Genomic DNA, 20,172 nt, shown 5'->3' on the forward strand with positions numbered 1-20,172 from the left:
GATAAATAAAACCTTAAAAAAAATATTAAAGTAAAAACCCCCAAAGAACCTAGATTAAGGTCTTGAACAGGTATGCCCCACTTAAAGCAAATTCTGTAGAAAACCCAGAATGGAAATTCTTATTTATTCTCTTGAATAAATAAATTCAAAGATTTATCTATTGGGGCACGTGGGTGGCACCCCAGGTTTGTTTTTAGTCATTAAAAAGTAAACATACTCTAGAATTTGGAAATCCAGACTAGCAATGCATATACACCAGGGTGGACGGGACTTTGTGGCAAGTTCACGGTGAGCTACCCGTGTGTGATACTGAGCCCCCTAAGCTGCAGCCTGGGCAGTATGGTGTAGAGACCACCAACCCGTCAAGGGGCTCATGTCCTGGCCTCTAGGATGTGTGTAGGGGGCACTTTAATGAGCCATTAAATCTCATCAGCAGACCTCTAAACCGGTCTACAGAAGCCAACTAACAGGTAAATTAGCATTTATCCAGCATTGAGAAGTCATTTCAGTGGCTAGAAAGAAGGAATGTTTAAGCCAAATGAAACTCAAAAAGATAACATTTTATTTTCAGAGCAACTGATGCAGTATCGAATCAGGTTTTCACAAATAAATAGGACAGTGTCTATTTGGTTACATCTCTGTTTAATGAATGCCTATCTATAGGAACTATAATAAATTTCTGAGAAGGTTAATGACTGGAACCTTTTAAGTAAAATTCTTCTGGCTCTCTTTCTGAAAAAAGGATTGTGAGAACTTTAAAAAAAAAATGCTTTCAACTCTAGGGGAAAAAACCAACCTAGAATGCCTGTTTTATTTTGAAGGAATGCACCTTTTTAGGACAAGTCTATAAAACATCTTTATTTGTTTGTTACATATGATGTTTAAATATAACTTTGCTTTCAAGCTTCAAACTTTTTATTTTTTTAAGCCCCTGGTAAAATAAGACTTTTGGTTCACCTTAACAAAAACTGACCTAGGAAGAAACATTTTTAGCAAAATGTATTATAAAATTCACTAGAAAATACTGCCCTCTCTTTGCCAAAATGTTACATAAAATCCTTATTAAAAATACACACATTACAAAAGAAAAAATTATGAAGATGCTAATACATAGTGCTTTGGATACGGACCAAGGGACCTGCATTCCGGGGAAAATACAGTTAAGTACACTAAATATTATGATGTCAACTTATAATAGTGCAAACTTGAATAAATTACATCCTGAAATGGGAAGGCATGCAAGTCATTTGCTGAGAATAGAACATAACGAAGCCAGAACAGGAAGCAATCACAACACTATTTAAAAATGTTTTCGTTTTTATTACATTAATTTTTTTCAAAAATACTTTTCTTTACAATAGAACTCCTAGAAAATATTTACAACCTTCCTCTAATAAAATATAACAGCAGTTAAATATATTTGAAAATAAGATGGGTTTTTCCATAAAATATATCTGTTAACTTTTTATATACAAGCTTTCTCAAAGAGGTCTAAATTCACTAATGAAAAACCATCTGATAGTAAACAGTAACGGTGTTGAAGACATTAATCTTTAGGAAGAGAAGTTCTTTGGGGCAGGGAGGGTGAGAGAAGCAAAAACAGAACACATACATGCAGGCAGAATCATTGCAGAAGGAAAATAAGTGCAATATTTTACCATGAAGTCAATTCTTTAAGTTGATATTGTCAAGAAATACTTCTTCAGGAACTTGAACTGTCTCGTTAAGGAGGAGTTCTTTGGTTATTTCAAGTCAAAGATGCTTACATTATACTGCATGAAAAATCAAAATTAAATTGTGCATTACATTTTTTGCCTTGGCAACTCAGTTTATTTTTAATGTTTAAAACTGGAACGGCTGGGCAAGTCTCCAAACACAGCAAGTACATTTGCTTTATAAACATGTTTCTGGGTGTTTGCTCCTTTGATAGATAAGCTTTCATAGACCCGATAGCGGAACCATTCCAGAATCACTCTCAGACGCCGGCACACGCAGGGGGAAGCAGTCACCGGGACAGACGCAATCAAATCAGCTGATCTTACGGAATGCTTCTGGAACAATTCTGCCACAGAGTTGATGCACACTGCCTAGGCAGTTCTAACTCGAAACAGACGAGAGAATAACCTGTCTAAAATGGCAGCAAATAAAACCTTTCTTTTTGCCTTATAAGAAAGGATGAATGAAACTGCCAAGAACTTTTTTTCTGAAAACAGAATGATGGAAACGAAAAGAACCTTTATATTTATCTTCCGTCCGTGGCTTTCCTGAGATTCAGAGAACACTGCCTCTGCGGAGCCGGGGTGGGCTGCAGTGTGTGCTAAAATGCTTCTGCCAGAGTCAAACTTCAAAGATGCTCAGGTCCTGTCCTCATACTTCTGCTGACATTCTCTCTAATGTCAAGCTATTAATTAATGTGCCCGCGGAGTAGCCTGGCACGATGGGCCACACCTACACCAGCTGGGGGAACCAGCCTACCTGGGGTAGGGCAAGGCCTGACAGCCCTCCTTCCGGGAGTCAGGCAGCATTAATGCTCAAGGGAAGGCCTCCAGGGGCGGTCCTCTCTGCTGGGCTGCGTCCCAGTCTGAAGACACAAGCTAATTTGCCCCAACGGGGGAGGGGGCAGTCTGACTCAGCTCAAAAGCCTGAGCTAAATGCCATTTTTGAAGGATTACAGGCTTATTACCTTCAAGTACAAACAGCAACCCTGCTATAGGGACAGGAAGAAGCAGAGCAGAGTTCTGTAGCTTGGAGAATTCTAGAAGTGCTTTGGTAAATGACTTGAATGAATACATTCCTTGTTTGAATGCAAATATTGGTACCTAGAGTGGTATCTGAAACCATTATTGTTGGTCTTTAATGCTATTTCACTTGTATTTGCTATTAAATTGGTTAGGAAACAGTCCAGCAAAGGTGAATGACAGCAAAATCCCAGCGAATGAAGTTTCACAGTACTTCCAAGTGGTACAAAGTAATTCCAGAACTCCATGGACCATTAACAGTGTTGCAAAAAAGGGGCTCTTCCAGTCTGTAGTTTTGGGGCAAAAGAACACTTCTTGGTGTTCCAGAATGTGTGCCCCTCAACCACTCTCCCTAAACAGCCCTGGCAACTTCATGGTTGGGGTTGTTTTCCTCTAGATGGCTCAAGCTGGGACATGACTCTGCCAATCCACGAATCGGAACCAACTAGTTCCCCGGGGAGCAGGCAAGAGGACGCACTTGCTCTAGGAACCAGGTCCTCCGTAAAGCAGGGCATTGGAGTGAAAGCCTGAAATTGTACAGTACTCCTGGAAACAGGCCAACGGACACAGGCGAGGCAGGGAGAAAACTTATTTTCACATTTGGTCAACTTTCCAAATGGTGTATGTGCTAGAGGAAAGCCGTGTCACACGAGCGCTTGCTTTTTGCTCACTGGAAAGTTACCCCTTAGCACAGAATCTCCTGGCAGAGACTCCGGGTTCACTGCAAACCACAGAATGAGGTCAGAACAGAACAAAAATAACTCTTAGTGGGAAAGGATGGCCCAAGGCCCCAACACGAAGAGGGTAGCCTGCTTCACACACGCACACGCATCCACACGCTCACGGCAAGCTTTGGGATCAAAGGCAGCAAGGATGGTTGACATCTGAAAGCAAAAGAACATTGAAGGTCAGGTTTATTCCCTGCCAGGAATGAGTTCGTAGGAATGTAGCCCAGATGAAACACCTCTTAAATAGAGTTGTGCCAATTATTTATTCCCTCCAACCTCCCACAGAAACATTGATTTTTTTTTAAATAAAAGGAAAAGAAACTGAAAAAAAAAATTTTTTTTTCCTAAACCTGAATGAAACGACCACTTTTTTAAACAGGTAGTTTAAAATGGTTACAAAGCGAGCAGGGAGTCCGGGTTTCCTGATTAACGAAGACGGAGGCCGTGGGTGCTGGCTGTCTCTGCGTGACAAGCGGGGCTTTATAGTTCCGCGTCACCCTGAAGCAAAACCGAATCTTGGTCATCCAAGAGGAGATCCGTGTCCACGACCTCAGCCTCTTCCATGACGCCTCCCAACTGCTGGACCACGTCGCCATCGAGGAGGTCCACGTCCTTGATGGGTTTGATCAGGCTCAGCTGGTCCAGGGGCAGCAGCCCCGGCGCCCCCGCGGTCCTCTCGATAGTGGCGGCCATTTCGGCGGCAAAAGCTGCCTTCTGAGCCTTTTGCCTCTGCTGTTCCTCCTGCTGCCTGTGTGTTTTCATGTGCGCATTACGGCTTTTGATCTTGAAGAAGACTCTAAAGATGAAGAAAAAGAAGCGTGTGAAACTGAGGAGATTGGAGTTCTTGGAAATCCGGGTGCCCTACAGGGAATAGGGGCTGCGTGGTCTAACATCTGGTCTGGGTGGCTTTGTCGGGAGTCCCTGGGCCACCTAGGACCTCCACTCCTGTTGCCTGCCCTCTCCGAGCATTACAAGGGAGAGGGGATGGGGACGGGAGCACACGTACAGTGTGACAATGGAGGGGGAGTTCTCAAAGGTCTTCCTGTCCATCTGTGGTGGGCAGCACATGCTGTTCGCCTCCTTTAGCTTCCCCCTTTCTCGCCTCGTCCCAACAGAATCGCAGAATCTGAGAATCCCTCAAGCATGCTGCTGAGCTCTCATAGTTCCCATAATAAAACGCATCATCTGCCTTTGGCTTCTGTCCCTGTTCTTCCACAAATTTCTTGAAGGCTCTACCTGATTCTTCACACTTGGTATATTCCTCTTCCCTCCACCCTCTCCAACTGGACTCTTGTCCCCTCCACTGCAGCCCCAACCCTCTGCTCAAGGCCACCCGTCACTCTGTGTGGCCAAATCCAATGCCCCCCATTCCATCTTTATTGTACCTGACTTCTGAGCTACACCCACTACTCCTTTTCACCTAAGATCCCTTCTCATTGGCCATCATATTGTCATAATTTCCTCCTTTTAGCTTTAGAAGGAAATAGTAGTTCTCAGCTGTGGGTGGTTTTGCCTCCCCAGGGACACTTGTTGATATCTGGAGACATTTTTGACTGTCACAACTCAAGGGGTAAGATGGTATTTCTCGAATCCAGTGGGCAGAGGCCAGGGAGGTGGCTACATATCCTACAGCATGGAGGGCGGCCCCCTCTTCCACAAACAAGGACTGATCAGACCTAAATGTCACTGCTGAGGTTGAGAAACTCCAAGACAAGGGGCCCGCAAACCATGGTCAGTGGACCAAATCCAGCCCACTGAATTTTTGTAAATAAAGTTTTATTGGAACACGGCCGTGTCTATTTGCTTATGGACCGTCTATGGCTGCTCTGCCTGGCAATGGTACAGCTGAATAGCGGTGACTGAATGGTTGTATGGCCTGCAAAGCCTTAAATATTTCTCCCTGAACCTTTTTCAGAAACTGTTTGCCCAGATGTGAGGCTGCCTCTTTCGGGAGAGGGGGTGGCACAAATACCCTGCATTCATTCCTGAGCTCATAAAGGGAAATGAAAAAAAACCTCTGATTTCTAAGACAAGCAGAGTTGATGAATCACAATTGCCCGTATTGAAAGTGTTTCATGTAATGAACATAATTTCAGCAGCTAAAACAGGCATTCTGCAAACATTTGCCTGTTATTCCTACTCCGGAAAACCACAGAAAATATTTCTATTTTCCACAAAGTCTTAACTGGAGTTATGGTATTAAAAGGTCCCAAGCAACATAAAAACAAAGACAAGGAAAACACTTAATGGATGTCACTGAGAGACAGCCAGAAAGCTCAAGATGCTAATTCTGGTTTGTTAAAATGTTCTTTGTCTCCACCTGGTGGGATAAAGAGTTGTGGCCTGTGTGTAGCCCAGTGAGTGGAGGTGTTAGCTCCCTCAGGGGAGAGATGGGAGATAAAGGGCATCAGCCTGAAGATGGTTCCTTCAAGTCAGGAAGCCTAATGATCCATCTGGGGGCTCACTTCTCCGTGATAAGATGAAGGTGATGCTTTGTCATGGTTCTGAAGGGTATGAGAACACAGGGGGCCTAAACTAGCCATCTCCCCCATCCCTGTGCTTCACAGAGAGAAGACTGTTCTAATTCCACCTCACCGTGGCGAGTGCCACCAGACGGAGTTAGGTTCACTCAGAGGCTGAGAGCGCCGGCCTGGGTCAGGCTGCAGAGCCTGCATCCCGACTCAGATGTGCACTGTGACAAAGACCTCACCCTTTCTGTGCCTTATTTTCTCAGCTCGTCAAAAAAGCAGCTACTAAAATTGTCTACCCTATTGCACTAAAGATTAGGTGAATCAATACCTGTGCAAATCCTTTAAAACCGTCCCAGGCAAATAGTACCTGATAAGTGGCAGGGACTGGTAAGTTGTGTGAAATAGCCTAATGAGTATTATAAGCAGAGGTCCCAGTTGGCCTCATTCATACAACTAGGGAGGCTAAAGGAAGTCACTCATGACAACCCCTCCAAGTCAGGCGGACTCACTGAGAAGCAGAATTCTACACTGGATGCTGTGGGAAGGAACGCTGTGCATCTTATCATCAGTGATATTTTCCACCTAAAATAAACAGACCAATAGCATGGAGCAGTGGTCAGGAGCCCGGGCTCTGCCCTTCAACAGAGATGGGTCCAAATCTCAGCTCTGCTCTCATTGGGGGTGTGACCTGAGGCAAGTCATAGTTACCTAACTTTGAATCTTTATTTGTATGACAAGGATAAAGACAGCCCCTGCATCACATGTGGTTTCTGTGTGAGGATTAAGATGAGCTCCTGCCATAAAGTATTGTCACAAAATGAGTGCCCAGCAAGCGTTAGATGTTATTATATTACTGCCTACTGCCAGTTTTTCTCTCTTAGTTGTCTTAAATTATACATAAAAGGACAGGCATGACAAATAGGCTTTATCTCCTGAGTCATCCCAATCCATCGGTTATGCCTGCTTGAAGCATTCCGATGGAAAAGATTTGAGGTCCTGTCTTAAGATGATAGCGAAGAGTGCAGCAATCAGTTAGTGATGTCTGCCCCGACACAGGCCAGAGCCAGTGGTGGGAAGACAGTTCCTGATAGGTGTTTCAGAGCCATTCTCAAATCACTAAGCAGCAATGGAAAGAAAGCCCCACTCGTGACTACGGTTTGGGTGTGAAGGGATGGAGTGGGAATCTAAGTCCCACCCACCATTTCTGAAAAAGAGTGAAGTTTTTGTTACTAGAGGTTTGCCCTGAAGTTCTCTGTCCTTATTAGGCATGAGGATATCAGAATGACCGTATTCTGAGTCAGAGACGAGGTCCACCCACCCTGAGGCTCTGTGCAGACCGCAAGGATGATACGAGGGAGTATTTGGAGACACTGGGTTCTTTTTCTAGCTGAAGGAACCTCAGAGCATCTTGGCCCGGCCTCCCCAGAGCAATGATTCATCAGGAACTCAGACTCAGTGCCCGGTCCAATTGCACGTACTTGCCGCACTCCTTGCAGGGGAAGATGGTGGTGGGGTCTGTCTCGCTGCTGGTGGTGCTATGAGAGGGGGAGCTCTTCACCGAGCAGTACCCGCTCTGGGTGCTGCCCGGCTTCTGCTTCCCACAGGGGGTGGCCCCCCGGGCTTTGGTCACCTGGTTGGTGCCACCGTGGATGCGGGCGTGGCCGTTCAGTGCCTGTCGGGAGCTGAACACCTGGGGAAGAAAGGGAGTGACATGACATCTACAGTCCTGAAAAGGAAATTAGGGTTATTAGTTACTCAGTGGTGAAACACAGGTACTTGAAACAGTGTCTAATGATGGCGGGCGGGGGTTTTAAGTAAGCAAACTTTGGACACAGGCATGAAAAGGTCAAGGTCAAATACTACCACCGCGCCCCTAAAAAAAAAAAAAACACACACACATCGTTGTTACAACCGGAAGACAGGAAGTACTGCGTGCGGCACAGTCTGAAGGACAGAGCTGCCGTCTAGCAGTCAGGGCACTGGGGGGCGAGATCCAGCACCTCTGCCTCACAGGGAGGGCCGCTGGGCTGTTTCCCCTCTGTACACCTGATTTTTTTTTTTTCCATCTGTAAGGTGAGGGAGGTGGCCAGCTTTCAAACTCTTTTTTTTTAAGTTGGAAATGACCTCCCCTTCCCTGCCCCGCCCCCCTTTTCTTTTCTCCTCCCCTTTCCTTTCTTTCCTTTACTTTAAGAAAAACAAATCAAAACAAATCAAGTCTTGCTCAAAAGCTCAAAGTTAAAAGCAGAGGTGCTCTGGCCGAAATAGAGGCAGCACCCCGGAAGTGAGCCAATTTGCTCAGCTCTATCTCCCCAGCACGGAAAGCCTTAGCACCCCAAGAAACACAGTTGGAAAGACACTGATGAGCTGCTCTGATAAATTCTATATATTACGTCCAAGCCTCAATCAGTGGCCAATTGTCAAAGCAATGTTTCAGACTCCCAAATTTTACTGCGGGATGATAAAAAGGGGCAGGACGAACCTGGACAGTCTTTTGAAACTTGCCATAAAGCAGGTTCTCCCAACCTCAGTATGACTGACATTTGGGGCCGGATAGTTTTTGTTGGAGGGGGGCCCCGTGTTAAGTAGGATATTTAGCAGCATCCCTGGCCTCTGCCCAGGAGAAGCCAACAGCACCTCTCCAGATGTGATATAAATGTCTCCAGACATTGCCAAAGGGTCTTGGGGAACAAAGTCATTCCCAGTCGAGCACCGCTACTGTAAAGAGATGCAATCCACTCCCCTGAATTCAAAGAGCCCCGACTTCCAGCTTGTTAAACACATCAGCTAACAGCCATACCCATGGAGCTTGCTCTGTGTGAAATTCATGAGTTCTGTTTATGGTCTTACTGGGGAAAAAAATAAATCTATGGCTGATTTAGCAACCCAAACCTCCAGGCTTAGGCAAGGAATAAAACCAACATGCTTTTTCCCTGTGAATTTTAAAAATCATTAAAAAAAAATCCAGCTTGCTGAGCATTTCTGATTGGGAAAAGTGAAAGATGACTTCCCACTCCAGTCAAGGATTTACCGTACACCAAAACTATGAACTGACGAAACAGTGAATTTCTAAACAAATTCACCCAGAAATATTGTCACTTAAAGTCACACCTTAACCATCCCTGAACGGAAGCGCTCTGCACAAAATGGAAATGATGCGGTGACACTTCCAGGTCATTAAACATCAAAGACAGAAACAAGCTAGCAATTTCTTATGTTCTCTTCGCAGCTAATGTAAAATGTATGTATCTTTTTCTCTTACTCTTTCATTTTTTTCTCAGACGTTAATCAAGTGAATTTCTGCTTTAGGATCTAAATATTTTAAAGACTATTGCTTTCTCCATCTAAGTGACAGAATCCTCAAGCAGCATTCAATACACTCTGGAAAACAGTATTGTCCTGTATAATATACAAGCAAAGATGTACACCAGCTTGGAAAAAACGGCTTCTTGTGAAGGAGTAACATTCTCATTTTTTTTGAGTAGTACCTCTAGAACGCACCTGTACAGGTGTGCCTGGCTTTAAGAAATCTGATTCGGGAAAAGTTCATCAATTCAGACTAGTGGGGGACCGGTGGGGGACTGAAAGTCTAAAGTTAACAGCCTAAAAAAATATATCCTTTAAAATACATGGGAGCCTTAGACCAGACCAGTATAGATTCTGTATGGCCTTCCTTAGTGCCAAGAATGATCAAACGGTAAATTTGTTTTATTTTAGCTAAACGATTATTTCCAACGTACTTGAAATGTACTATATTCAATAATTATACAGACTCCCCTTCAGCCCGTTTACATGATTAATTTACTTAGTAAAAATTTTTTTGGTTCTCCCCAAAGAGTACCAAGGTAAACTTTAAGCTAAATTTTTTAAAAGACTTTTATTTATATTACAGTGAGAGAGGGAACACAAGCACAGGGAGTAGGAGAGGGAGAAGCAGGCTTCCCGCGGAGCAGGGAGCCCGATGTGGGGCTCAATCCCAGGACCCCGGGATCATGACCTGAGCCAAAGGCAGATGCTTAACGACTGAGCCACCCAGGCGCCCCTTTAAGCTAAATCTTTGTAATGACTTTCTCAAATTTCAGATTAATGACATTTGAATGAGTAACACTTGATGGAATACGAAACTTTGCAAAATCTTCTGGACAGGTGAGATGGCCAGGAATGGGGTCAAGTTGTAATGAAAGGGCAAAACCTTCTCTGTGGGCTCCCCCACGGCATTTCAATGCATGCTTTACAGGGCAGGACGTAGTGGCACACGGACCCGCGGGGTGGAGGGGCACCAAGAAACACGGGGTGTAAGTTCTGGAGTCCAAGGCTCACTGCAGAACCATTCACAGCGGCTCTGAAGAGCTCTGGATCATATGCTTCCCAGGGGGCGGGGACCTTCTCTGTGGCCCCTGAGCGCCCAGCACAGCAACATCTGCCGGCTGAACGAATAAGGAAACGAAAAGACAGGAGACAAAACCATGGCAATGTGGAGTCTCCTCTGTGAAACTTTCCTTGCTGCAAGTGCACCCTTTCTAAAATGCCCTGTCCTTAAAGCCAGGCACAGCCCGCCGCCCTCTTAGTCCCAGGTCCCCCGAGGACGCAGCGACACTTACAGCCCCGCAGTTGGGCATCTCACAGATAAAGGAGCCGGAGGGCTGGCTGAGGGCCTGCAGGGGCGGCCCCTCCGCGGGAGCCAGCACGGGGCCTGGCGGCGGCTCGGGAGACTTGGGCACTTCGCTCTCCTCTTCTCTCGTGGATTTCCTATCTTCTTCTGGGTCCTCCTCCTCCTCCTCTAACTCTTCTTCTTCTTCACTCGTCTGGTGGTGAGGCAATAAAAGCAAAAGAGGGGACATCCCCAAATGGCATTTTTAGTGATAAACAGAGCCACCAGCCAGAAGAGGAGAGAGGGGCTAACACAGGGATCCTGTCTAAGGAACGGGACGGAGCCCTCTGGGGAGGGCTACCGCCTTTACCAGGTCGGTCATTGGGCGCTTGGGGCTTTGAGGTCGAGGAAGTCCCCCTGCCTCACTTTGGGGTCCCCTCACCACTTCTATAATATAAAAATATGTTAATGCAGGGAGGAGAGATTTCTGTGTGTAGAGTTTCTCCCCCTGGTTCAAGACCAGCAGACCTTGAAATGGATTAAAACTCGCTTGTGAGCAGCTCTGTCTCCCCAGAGCAGTGAGGAGGGCTTTCAAGCAGGAATGATACTGTGGAAACTCCTCTGGAGAGAGACTAAAGACCCATATAATGATTTGTTTCCAGGCCTTATGATACATTTCCGTATGAGATGCCCCACATGTCTGATCTGACTCATGGCCTGTGGAAAGCATGGGACCCATGGTGCTCTGACGGGCTCCTGCTTGCTCTTGTCAAAATGGAATCCAAGAGTGAATGTCAACAACTTTGTGGAGAGGAAAGGGGAAGAGATAACCCCCCACCCCCTCACCCTGCATTTTTTTTTTTTTTTTGGACTGTCATCATGCGCTTGGAGAAATGCCTTCCAGAGGCATTCTATGAAAAAGAACATGAAAAATATTAGTAGCCTCACTGCTACTCTGTCCCCTCCCCCTACTTCAGAACAGCAACCAAGTGGAGAACAAAGCAGAAAATCCTGTCTTCCTCAGAGTTTACAAGATAGTAAGTCACTGGAGCAGCCTGGCATCCTACTGTGGGAGGGTTGGGATGGAGGCCAGGGATGCAGGAGGCCCTCATTCTACTTGTTTAACTACCTTACTCTGCTTCCTCCATCCTCATGGAGGGATGCTGGCTCCTGCAGGCTGAGGAAGGACTGAGGCCCAGGGAAAGGGAGTTCTATGTTACATCAATCTCATTCCAACTTCTATTTCACAGCACTTCACAGTTTACAAAGCATTTTCATGTTTGCGGTCTCACCCAACAAGACAGAAACATCCTCCCATTTTACATATGAGAAAACAAAAGGCACGTCCTGCCACCTCCACCCGACAGGTCAGTTGTGTTGTCTGTCAGGCTCTGCTTAAAGCACATGGGTCCCAGTTTGGTTTACCCCAGAGAGGGATGTAACTCTGGGGGAGCTTACAATTGTTAGAACCCAGAAGCGAGAATTCCCGAAAGGGACAAAGATTTCTAAGAGTGGAGCAGTACCCTGGGATCCAGAAACCACAAGTTTTCTCTCTCCAGTTTGGATTGGGGACAGGGGAGAAAGACGATGCCAGCAAATATGGGGCGTTTAACATTCTGACACTGTTCCACTGTTCTCTGCATTTAATACCATATACATGCATATTTGAGATGATGTAGTGACAGGGTGTACTTAAGAAATAGCTTCAGTGTCCAGTGGGTTAATTACGATTAACTAGTAATGATTACATTTGCTGAAAGACTTCAAAGAGTACAGATGTAGGCCTACTTCATTTTACAGAGTGATTCATGATATGTAAGTTGTAGGTCTCATAATTATGACTGTAGAACACAAGGGTTGATTTTACTTAAATAGTCTGATTCCCGTGTGAATCCATCATCTTTGGATCTCAAGGGGTTTCAGGTAAAACCACATTATGTCAAACTCCAACGGTTCACTCCGTTCCTTTCTAGAACTAGAACTCTGTGGACTCAATATTGGTTTATTACACAGGCCATGGTCTATAGCTTGGCACTTAAAATAGATCACACGATAACTTTTAATGACAATGGCATCTGTTTTACAGTGCTTGTTATAATTGTAATTTTCTCACAATACCTTTTTTTGGCTTAAAAGCTCTTAGAAAGAGACATTCCACATAGCCACAAATTTACAGATTAAATTACACTGTACTGGATTATATCCGTCTCTGGAATTTAGATAGGTTTTATTTCAACTGGCAATCTATACATGTTCACAACATGATTTATCGTCAAGCCATATGGCTTACCAAAGTGACTAAGAGATACAAAGATAGGAGGACAAAAACCCTAACATGTACAACTTTGTATCAACAAGTTGGCCATTTCATGATGTATTGTGAAATGAAACACTGAATAATATTCCAAAATTGGTAGAAGGTGGGCAAATACAGGATAGGGAGGTGGTGATATATTTAACATTGGTGCCTAAAACCTTGAGTGTCTGCAGTAAGAGTTTCTTGAGGAGGATGATATTCTTATTTCTCAGGAATGCAAACGGAATTCGCATTATGAGACATTTGTAAGTTAAAATACAAATGCTCGACAGCCCAAATTTACTCAGAGACATAAATCTGAGCATCACAATTACTAATGATGATGATGATGGGGATGAAAACATATTGAATGCCTGCTATGAATTAGGTACCACACATATACACACACACATGTGTACACACATACATATACGTGAAATTTCTGGTGCGCACAATAACCCTGTACACATTTTTCTTTTTTAAACAAATGAGGAAATTGGCCAGAGAACGACTTTCCCCAAGGTCACATAGCTGGTAAAGAAGTTGAACTGAGATTGAAACCTAAACCATCTGATTTCAAAACCTCAGCGTTCTTCATTTATTGGCCCTGCAGCAAATGTCCACAGGGGAACATGTGTTCCTCTGCATATTGTTTAGGTTTTCAGCCCAAACACAGAGACCTTAACCCCTCAAAACCACTGGCCACAGCTGCCTGTAAATATCGAAGGGCAGCAGGAGGTTTCCCAAGCCCCCATCAGTGGACCAGGTTGTAGTAACTTAGGTGCTTAGACCATGGGTGAGCTTGGCCCTTGGAGTCCTGACTGCTGTCTTCCAAAGTTAGCTACTTTCCTCGTTTAGTTTCTTGAATTGTGCTGAATTTACAACCAGATCCACAGATTGGCCTTGAGTGGGAGCATGAATGCGGGTAGGAGACAGGGAGGTGTGATCAGCACTTTCCTCCTACATCTCTAACAGAGCCCACCTTGGTCCCCTTCTTTTGCTTCCAAGGTGGAAGGACCTATCATAGCTTCAGGCCAGAAGTCTACTCAGCTGAGTAAGCTACTGTGTCCTGTTGGCCTTCTGGCTACCTCAAGAGCAGCCATTCCTCACAAACTCTCCTTTTCCCTTCTCCCCACAAAAGTCCCTGAACTATCTGAGTGTGTTCCATCATGTTCTATCTGGGACAAACACTACGGACCTATGATCAGGAAGCCATCCCAGGTGTCCAGGCAGGCCCAGAGGACAAAGGGCAGGACCCCTAGGACTGTGCCTTCTGCACCCTCCCCATTTCTTGCATGGTCCCAATTTTTCATCTCTACTTTGCACACTTTCCTTAGAAGGCTGACTGTGCCTTCACTGTGCCTAAAAGGGCTACCTTTTTTGTGAGCTACCATGCTGACCTTAAATCAAGACTTCCTTCCTCCTTCCTTCCCTCCCTCTTTCCTTTTTATGGGCCTGAGTCATCTCTGCACATAGCTTTTTGCTCTCCTTAAGGTAACAAGGGTGGGGATGCTCTCCTGATCCAACTTAATCCTGGCTCCTGGTGAATAAGCCCAAGAAGGTGGGCATCATCTTAACCTCGCCTCCTTAGTCTCAGTTTACATGTTGGCCTGGGCCTTTCTGTACATCTCCAGAGCCCTGTTGGCCCACGACTGCACCTCTTCCTTATGTGGTAACATCTTCCTTAGCAGCAATCCCTTGCTCTGAATCCCCTTGTTCACCCCATCACCCTGCAGTGAGTTCATAGAGGAACTGTTGCTATGATCCACAGTAACTCCTATCTGGGAATGATGTTCACTCAATTCGTTCAACAAATATTTAGAGTATCTATATTATGCCAGGAACTCCCCTAGGCACTTGGTAACACATAGCTGGAAAGACATCAATTTGCCCTAGGAAACCATATCCTCTTGATTTTGCCTTCTTCCAAAACATGACTCTGACAGAGGCCAGAACATTTCAGGACTGGAAGGGACTTTCCAAATCATCTAAGCCATCTGCCCCATTTTGTAGGTCAGTAAGCTTAGGATCCAGGTCCTAGGTCTGCAAGCCCAGGATTCTTCATGCCTCCTTGTTTGCTGTCTGGTCCACTCATCTGGAAAGTAATGCTGTGTGTGACCTTGGGCAGCCCTTCCCCTCTGGGCCTCAAACCCCTGCCTGGGGCATGGTGGAGCTGGATGAGAGAGAGGACCTAAGGCCTTTCTGGTTCTCGTCTTACGCTGTTTGGAGTTCATGCTAAAGCTTCCATTTGCATATGCCATATTCTTCCAACTTCAGTATATGCTCCTGGTGCGGGGCAGGAGGGCCAGAGGCTAGTTAACATCCTTAGGTCACCCACAGCACCACATATGCATTGTTGTTTACACTGTGGGAACTCAACTGTGTTTAGCTGATTGAGCCAGAACAGGCCACATTGCTTTTTTTAAACATTAGGCCACATGTGAGAACAACGCTCTTCAGTTATAAGACAGCACCTACTTCGACCACTCAGACCATGGGAAACCGCGAACATAGACCACCATCATCTCTGATGCAGATGTTGATTTTTTCCTGATATCTGGGTCCAAATATAAATTCAAATATGTGTGTATATTTCACAGCTAAGATCATTCCCAGTAGGAACCTGGAACTTGAGGCATTAATGAGTCCAAGAGTTTTTATATTTCCTAAAAGAATTTGCATTTGACTGCTCTTAAGTATCACACAGGGAATCAGGCTCAGAGAACATCCTCATCAGCCATTTGACCACGGCTAAGTTACCTAGGCTCTGTACCTTAGTTCCCTACCTCACGAATTGGCTGTGAGGATTAAATGAGTCAATATTGGTAAAAGGACTAGCACAAGGCCCAGCACATACAAAGGGCTATGTAAGTGTCTCTTAAAGAAAATAAGCCACTTATGTGCTAACACTCACAACTGGGGCATTATGGGGAATGAAAGTGTAATTACAGATATTCACAACAATCATGAATTCCAAACACTTTCCCCGATGGTGACAGCCTGGAGTTTACTAATCTGTTATAAGACATGCCATTTTTACACACCTATGCATGGCAGGTAATTTCCACAGTGCTTTTAGATTTCCCCTGGTTATGGATGCAGATAAAAAGAGTGAACCACAAGGACAAAAGTGATAATAATTACCAAAGCCACACATTAGGGGTTCGGAGAAGATTTCAATGTCTTTCGTTTTTAGTATGTTATGTCTTTAGTGTATACTGAATATGCAGACAACTTTGGATCGTCTGCCACTGAAGGAAATCAGTCTCGGGGATAAATGGTGATTAAGGATTAGAATAATACACACACTGCTAACTATTCCTCAGTAATTGAGAGGTCCCGGCACCGTCTAGAGGCCAGAGCTCCTCTTAGGTCATGCTTCATGGACACTGTGGGAAAACCCGAGGGTTCTGGTTCTCTGGCCAGCAGCATCTATGACACGGATGGATCAGAAAGGATAACCTGGGGGGTCAAGGGCACCCACTAATAAGCCATCAAGTCAAGGCTGGGACCACCCTGGCTTTACTCCCCTGGCCCTGCCTGCCTTGGAAACCAGGCCAGCCCTCACCTCCTGAACTGAGCGTTGAGCTCTGGGGTAAACCCAGGACCACCTTCCTTCTGGCATTTCTAGGCCAGGGAGCGGGACTGTCATCCGCTCCCTGTGATCACCTCAGTAAAGCCAAGCCAAACACCAGCCACTTACTAACCTGGGTGTGGGGCGGGAGCGGGGCCCGCATAAGCAGCGACTGAGCAGCTTCACTCACCACAGAATCATCGATTTCTGCGAGGCGTGTCCGGTGTTTCCGCCCCAAGCGCATTATCTTTTTCCACGTGTAGTAGTACTCCACACACTGAGCCACTGTCTTAGACTTCACCTGCCGGGAAAGCCATCTCCAGATCAGCTCAGCAGGGCACGATGTGCCAAGCCACAAGTTTTTGTGAAAAGTTAATTTTCTAATAGGTAATAGGTGTATGCAATTCAATTAAAAAAATGTAGATAGTGAAAACCCTCCTTCCGTGCCTCGTCTCCCTCCATCCAGTTCTCACCCCGACCCCTGCCACACAGCTAGTCCTCTTCTTCGTTTCTTGGGTCTCATTCCAGAATCTCTTTATGCATATACCAAAGAACACAAAAATATATTTCTCCTCACAAGAGGCGGCACACTGTCTATACTGTTTTGCAACTTGATTTTTTTTTTTCACAATATAGCCTGGAGATCTTTTTTCATGTCAGCCCATAGAGAGCTCATTTCTTTTTTTAACCCGTAAAGCAGCATGCTTTTTCATTTAATGTGCTTGAGCATATTTGGCTCTCCAGCCGGTTGACCTTCAAAAATCTATTTATGAAAAATATTCCTTAGTAATCGAACAGGAATGTAAGGCAAAAGTTATGGTAACAAGAGCTTAGTCTCTGCAGGAAACAAACCTTGCCCTGTCCTCCCCCAAGGGGGCAAAGGTACATGCATTCTAAAGAGAAAAAAAAATGCCTCTGTGTAGTTCATAGATCTCCCAAGCTCAAGGTGGGGTTCAATAATATGGATTTTCTGGAGGCAGATAAAAGGCTGGCCATGCTTCTGGAGGGTGGAAACCGGCCACCCCAACCATGAGATCAGAGGGGCACCACCAGAAGAACTCCTGTCTTCCTGAAGTTGCCCCCTTCATATCACTGGATATTTGGCTCGGAGAGCACTTGTTGAAAAAGCCATGGCGCCTGGCAAACATGACACCTGACTCCGTCACCAGTCAACACGGTGCAGGCCTGCAAGGGGAGAGGCCTCCGACAGGTCAGTCCTGGGGGAAGGGGACTCAAAAAAGAGCATGGAAGCTGCTGAGCTTACAGGGCATTCAAGAGCATGGTGGCCTCCCAGGTAGGGAAAGGCAGGGGTGAATACAGATCTGGAGATGGGGGCAAGAGGGAGAAGAGTCTACCTGTTATGATTCTTGTCCATCAAGGAAGGCCCTAGATTAAGGACAGGAGACAGGCACCCACCCAGTGGGTGGCATCAGCTTGGCCCAGCCCAGAGCCAGTGGGAGCTGTTACCTGCTACTCTGTTCTCTGTGCACCTGGACATTTTAATGACCTTAATAACACAATTCGGCTCCACTGCTGACTTTCTGAAACACTCTTGGAATCATTTTAACTTTTAGCCTAAACTACCTCACCTCTTAGCCAATTAAGGTCTATTAAGTTCATTATCTGCTGTAAAAGTGCTACTTCATCTGTGTAGAAAAATTCTATTTTGTTGTGAGATGCTGTATATACAAAATATTATTTTTATTACTACTGTCATTATGACATCCTTCACCAGAGAGAGGTGGAAGACATCCTTTTCCTGAGAGTGTTAAATCAGTACCAAATTATTTCTGTACGTCTTTAGGTGTATAATTTCCCAAATTCAATTTCAAGTGAGCGATTGGAAAAAGCATGCTTACCATCTTCTGTACAAAAATAAAGTCTTTGCTGTAAGTGGCTAGTGCTTTATTAAACAGTTTTCTTTCTAGGGAAGTCCACTTGTCCGAACCTACAAAACAGAAACGTCTTAAGAACAGCACACAGTTCTCCCTACTTTTAGGTGCTGGCTTACTTAGTTACAAAACACAACTCTTTAGCAAGTGATATAATACACATCCAACTCCCGTTTGAACAAAAAGCCAGTGTAGTGTAATGGTTAGCAACCCTGACATCTGGGTTAAAATCCCAGCTATGGCCTTGACCTTGGCAAGTTACTGAATCCGAAACTCAGTTTAGTAACCTACAAATGGGAATAATTCTAATTGTCCCCAGCTTTTGTGATCTTTGCAAAGGTTAAAGAAGATAATGCACCACACAAGTGCTTAGCTTCGTAACTGGAAAACCAGGAGTGCTCAACAAATTGTAGCTATAGTTTTTGTGTAATTATGCTTGGTTCATGAGTGCAAACGTTCACGTAGCAAGTGCTCCTCAAGATGTGGCAGACTCGGCAGGCTCCACCCTCAAGATGCTCACCATCTAGTAGGGAGACAAACCAGCAGGCCACGGTGTTCAAGGTGAGCCTCACGCTCAGGTTAGGGTCAGGTTTCCAGGTAGAGAAAACACCTGAGCTGAGTTTTAAAGGACACACAGAAACAATTCAGGCAAGAAGGAGATGGAAGGGAATTCTGGGGAGAAAACATGGCTGAGGCAAAAGTGAGAGGCAAGAGTGAGATGATGGATGCATTCATTCATTCAACAGTATTGCGTGTCTACTACACGTAAGACACTGTGCTAGAAAAAACAAAACAAAACAAAATCCTAGCATTTCTAGGTGCTTACTATGCCAGGTTCTAAGCACTTCACAGATACTAGTCATTTGGCTTCACCTGTAAGACTCACCCTGTAAGACTGGCATTACTGTTACCCATTTTACAGATGAGGAAACAGAGATGTTCAGAGAAGCAGCAGTAATCCAGTATGGTTTAACACAAACTCCCAGTGAAGAGAAAGCAGATGAGGCTGGAGAGGTGAGTGGGCCCGGCACCTGATCTACAAGACCAACGAGGAAGAGGCCCCACAGTGCTGGGTTGGTGCATCTGCCTTAGCGGCTAATCTTGATTTTCAAATTTGTTTTCTCTCCATATATTAGAAAGCAAAATATGCAGATCATCAGACTGGGTGGTCCTGGCCTGTTTGGGGTAAGAAATAAAGCTTATTTCTAAGATAAGCCCTATTTCTGGGGGCTCCAGGGAAGGCTCAATTCCTGTGGCTGATTGCAGAAAACTCTGCCTCACTTCTCCGGTTTTTTGAGTTCTCCACATCTTTGATTTTTTGGATGGTACACGGCAGGCCTTTGACATTCCTCCACTTTTCAGAGCTATAATCCCCCAAACCATAATACTTTCCTTCCTCACCAGGATAAGCCCGGGATTTCCACTTTGCTATGGTTGACCGATGAAAATGAAGATATAGGAAACCTGAACTGTTTCCCCCATTGGAAGGTTCAGCCAAAATTAGTGAATCAGGCCAAGAACTCTGGCTCCAGACTCAGAATATGCTCTGCGGAGTTGGCTGGCTCAGAACTCCAAAACACAGGGCCGCCACCACCTGATTTCTTTGTTTTGCAAGTTTATCTCTTTATTTCCAGAAGGGAAGCGGTTTTCTGATTAATCCTCAGCAGAAAGAAACATCTTCCACAGGTTCTGGAGGCTGGGTATCTCTGGCTGTGCAACCATCACAATAGGGAGGAGAAGTGTCTGGGTGTTTGGAGAAGCTTTGCTGGAGCGGACATGAGCACAGGAAGTCAGTGCGATCTGGGTTTCCAGAATGGTTCCATCACTGTTCCTCAAATTCTGTCTAATATTCAGGGCCTTGGGGTCCCAGCAAAAATATGCTCCC

The 20,172-nt window shown here is 45.2% G+C and overlaps 1 protein-coding gene and 1 long non-coding RNA gene across 18 annotated transcripts in view; one reads left to right on the top strand and one right to left on the bottom strand.

The window, feature by feature from the left end:
- Positions 1 to 539: 539 nt before the first annotated feature.
- TRERF1 (transcriptional regulating factor 1) overlaps positions 540 to 20,172 on the bottom strand; it is a 198,301-nt gene continuing 178,668 nt past the window's right edge. For 10 of the 17 annotated variants that reach the window (XM_073904971.1, XM_073904968.1, XM_073904970.1 and 7 more), the window contains 5 exons: positions 18,255 to 18,343; positions 16,529 to 16,696; positions 10,536 to 10,739; positions 7,416 to 7,663; positions 540 to 4,262 (listed from right to left, as the gene is read on the bottom strand). In XM_073904971.1, coding sequence (XP_073761072.1) covers positions 3,947 to 4,262; positions 7,416 to 7,663; positions 10,536 to 10,739; positions 16,529 to 16,696; positions 18,255 to 18,343 — 1,025 coding nt within the window. In that variant the 3' untranslated portion in view covers positions 540 to 3,946. The remainder of the gene's footprint in view (positions 4,263 to 7,415; positions 7,664 to 10,535; positions 10,740 to 16,528; positions 16,697 to 18,254; positions 18,344 to 20,172) is intronic. The other 7 variants (XM_025890335.2, XM_025890332.2, XM_073904975.1 and 4 more) reach the window with 3 other exon arrangements.
- LOC141374790 (uncharacterized) lies at positions 17,496 to 19,443 on the top strand. The gene is made up of 3 exons (XR_012381907.1): positions 17,496 to 17,605; positions 19,210 to 19,301; positions 19,424 to 19,443. It is a non-coding gene; the product is annotated as an uncharacterized lncRNA (long non-coding RNA).

This window comes from Callorhinus ursinus, unplaced genomic scaffold (genome assembly GCF_003265705.2).
Source record: "Callorhinus ursinus isolate GAN/ISIS: 27379988/994484 unplaced genomic scaffold, GSC_fseal_2.0 scaffold22, whole genome shotgun sequence".
Lineage (NCBI taxonomy): Eukaryota > Metazoa > Chordata > Mammalia > Carnivora > Otariidae > Callorhinus > Callorhinus ursinus.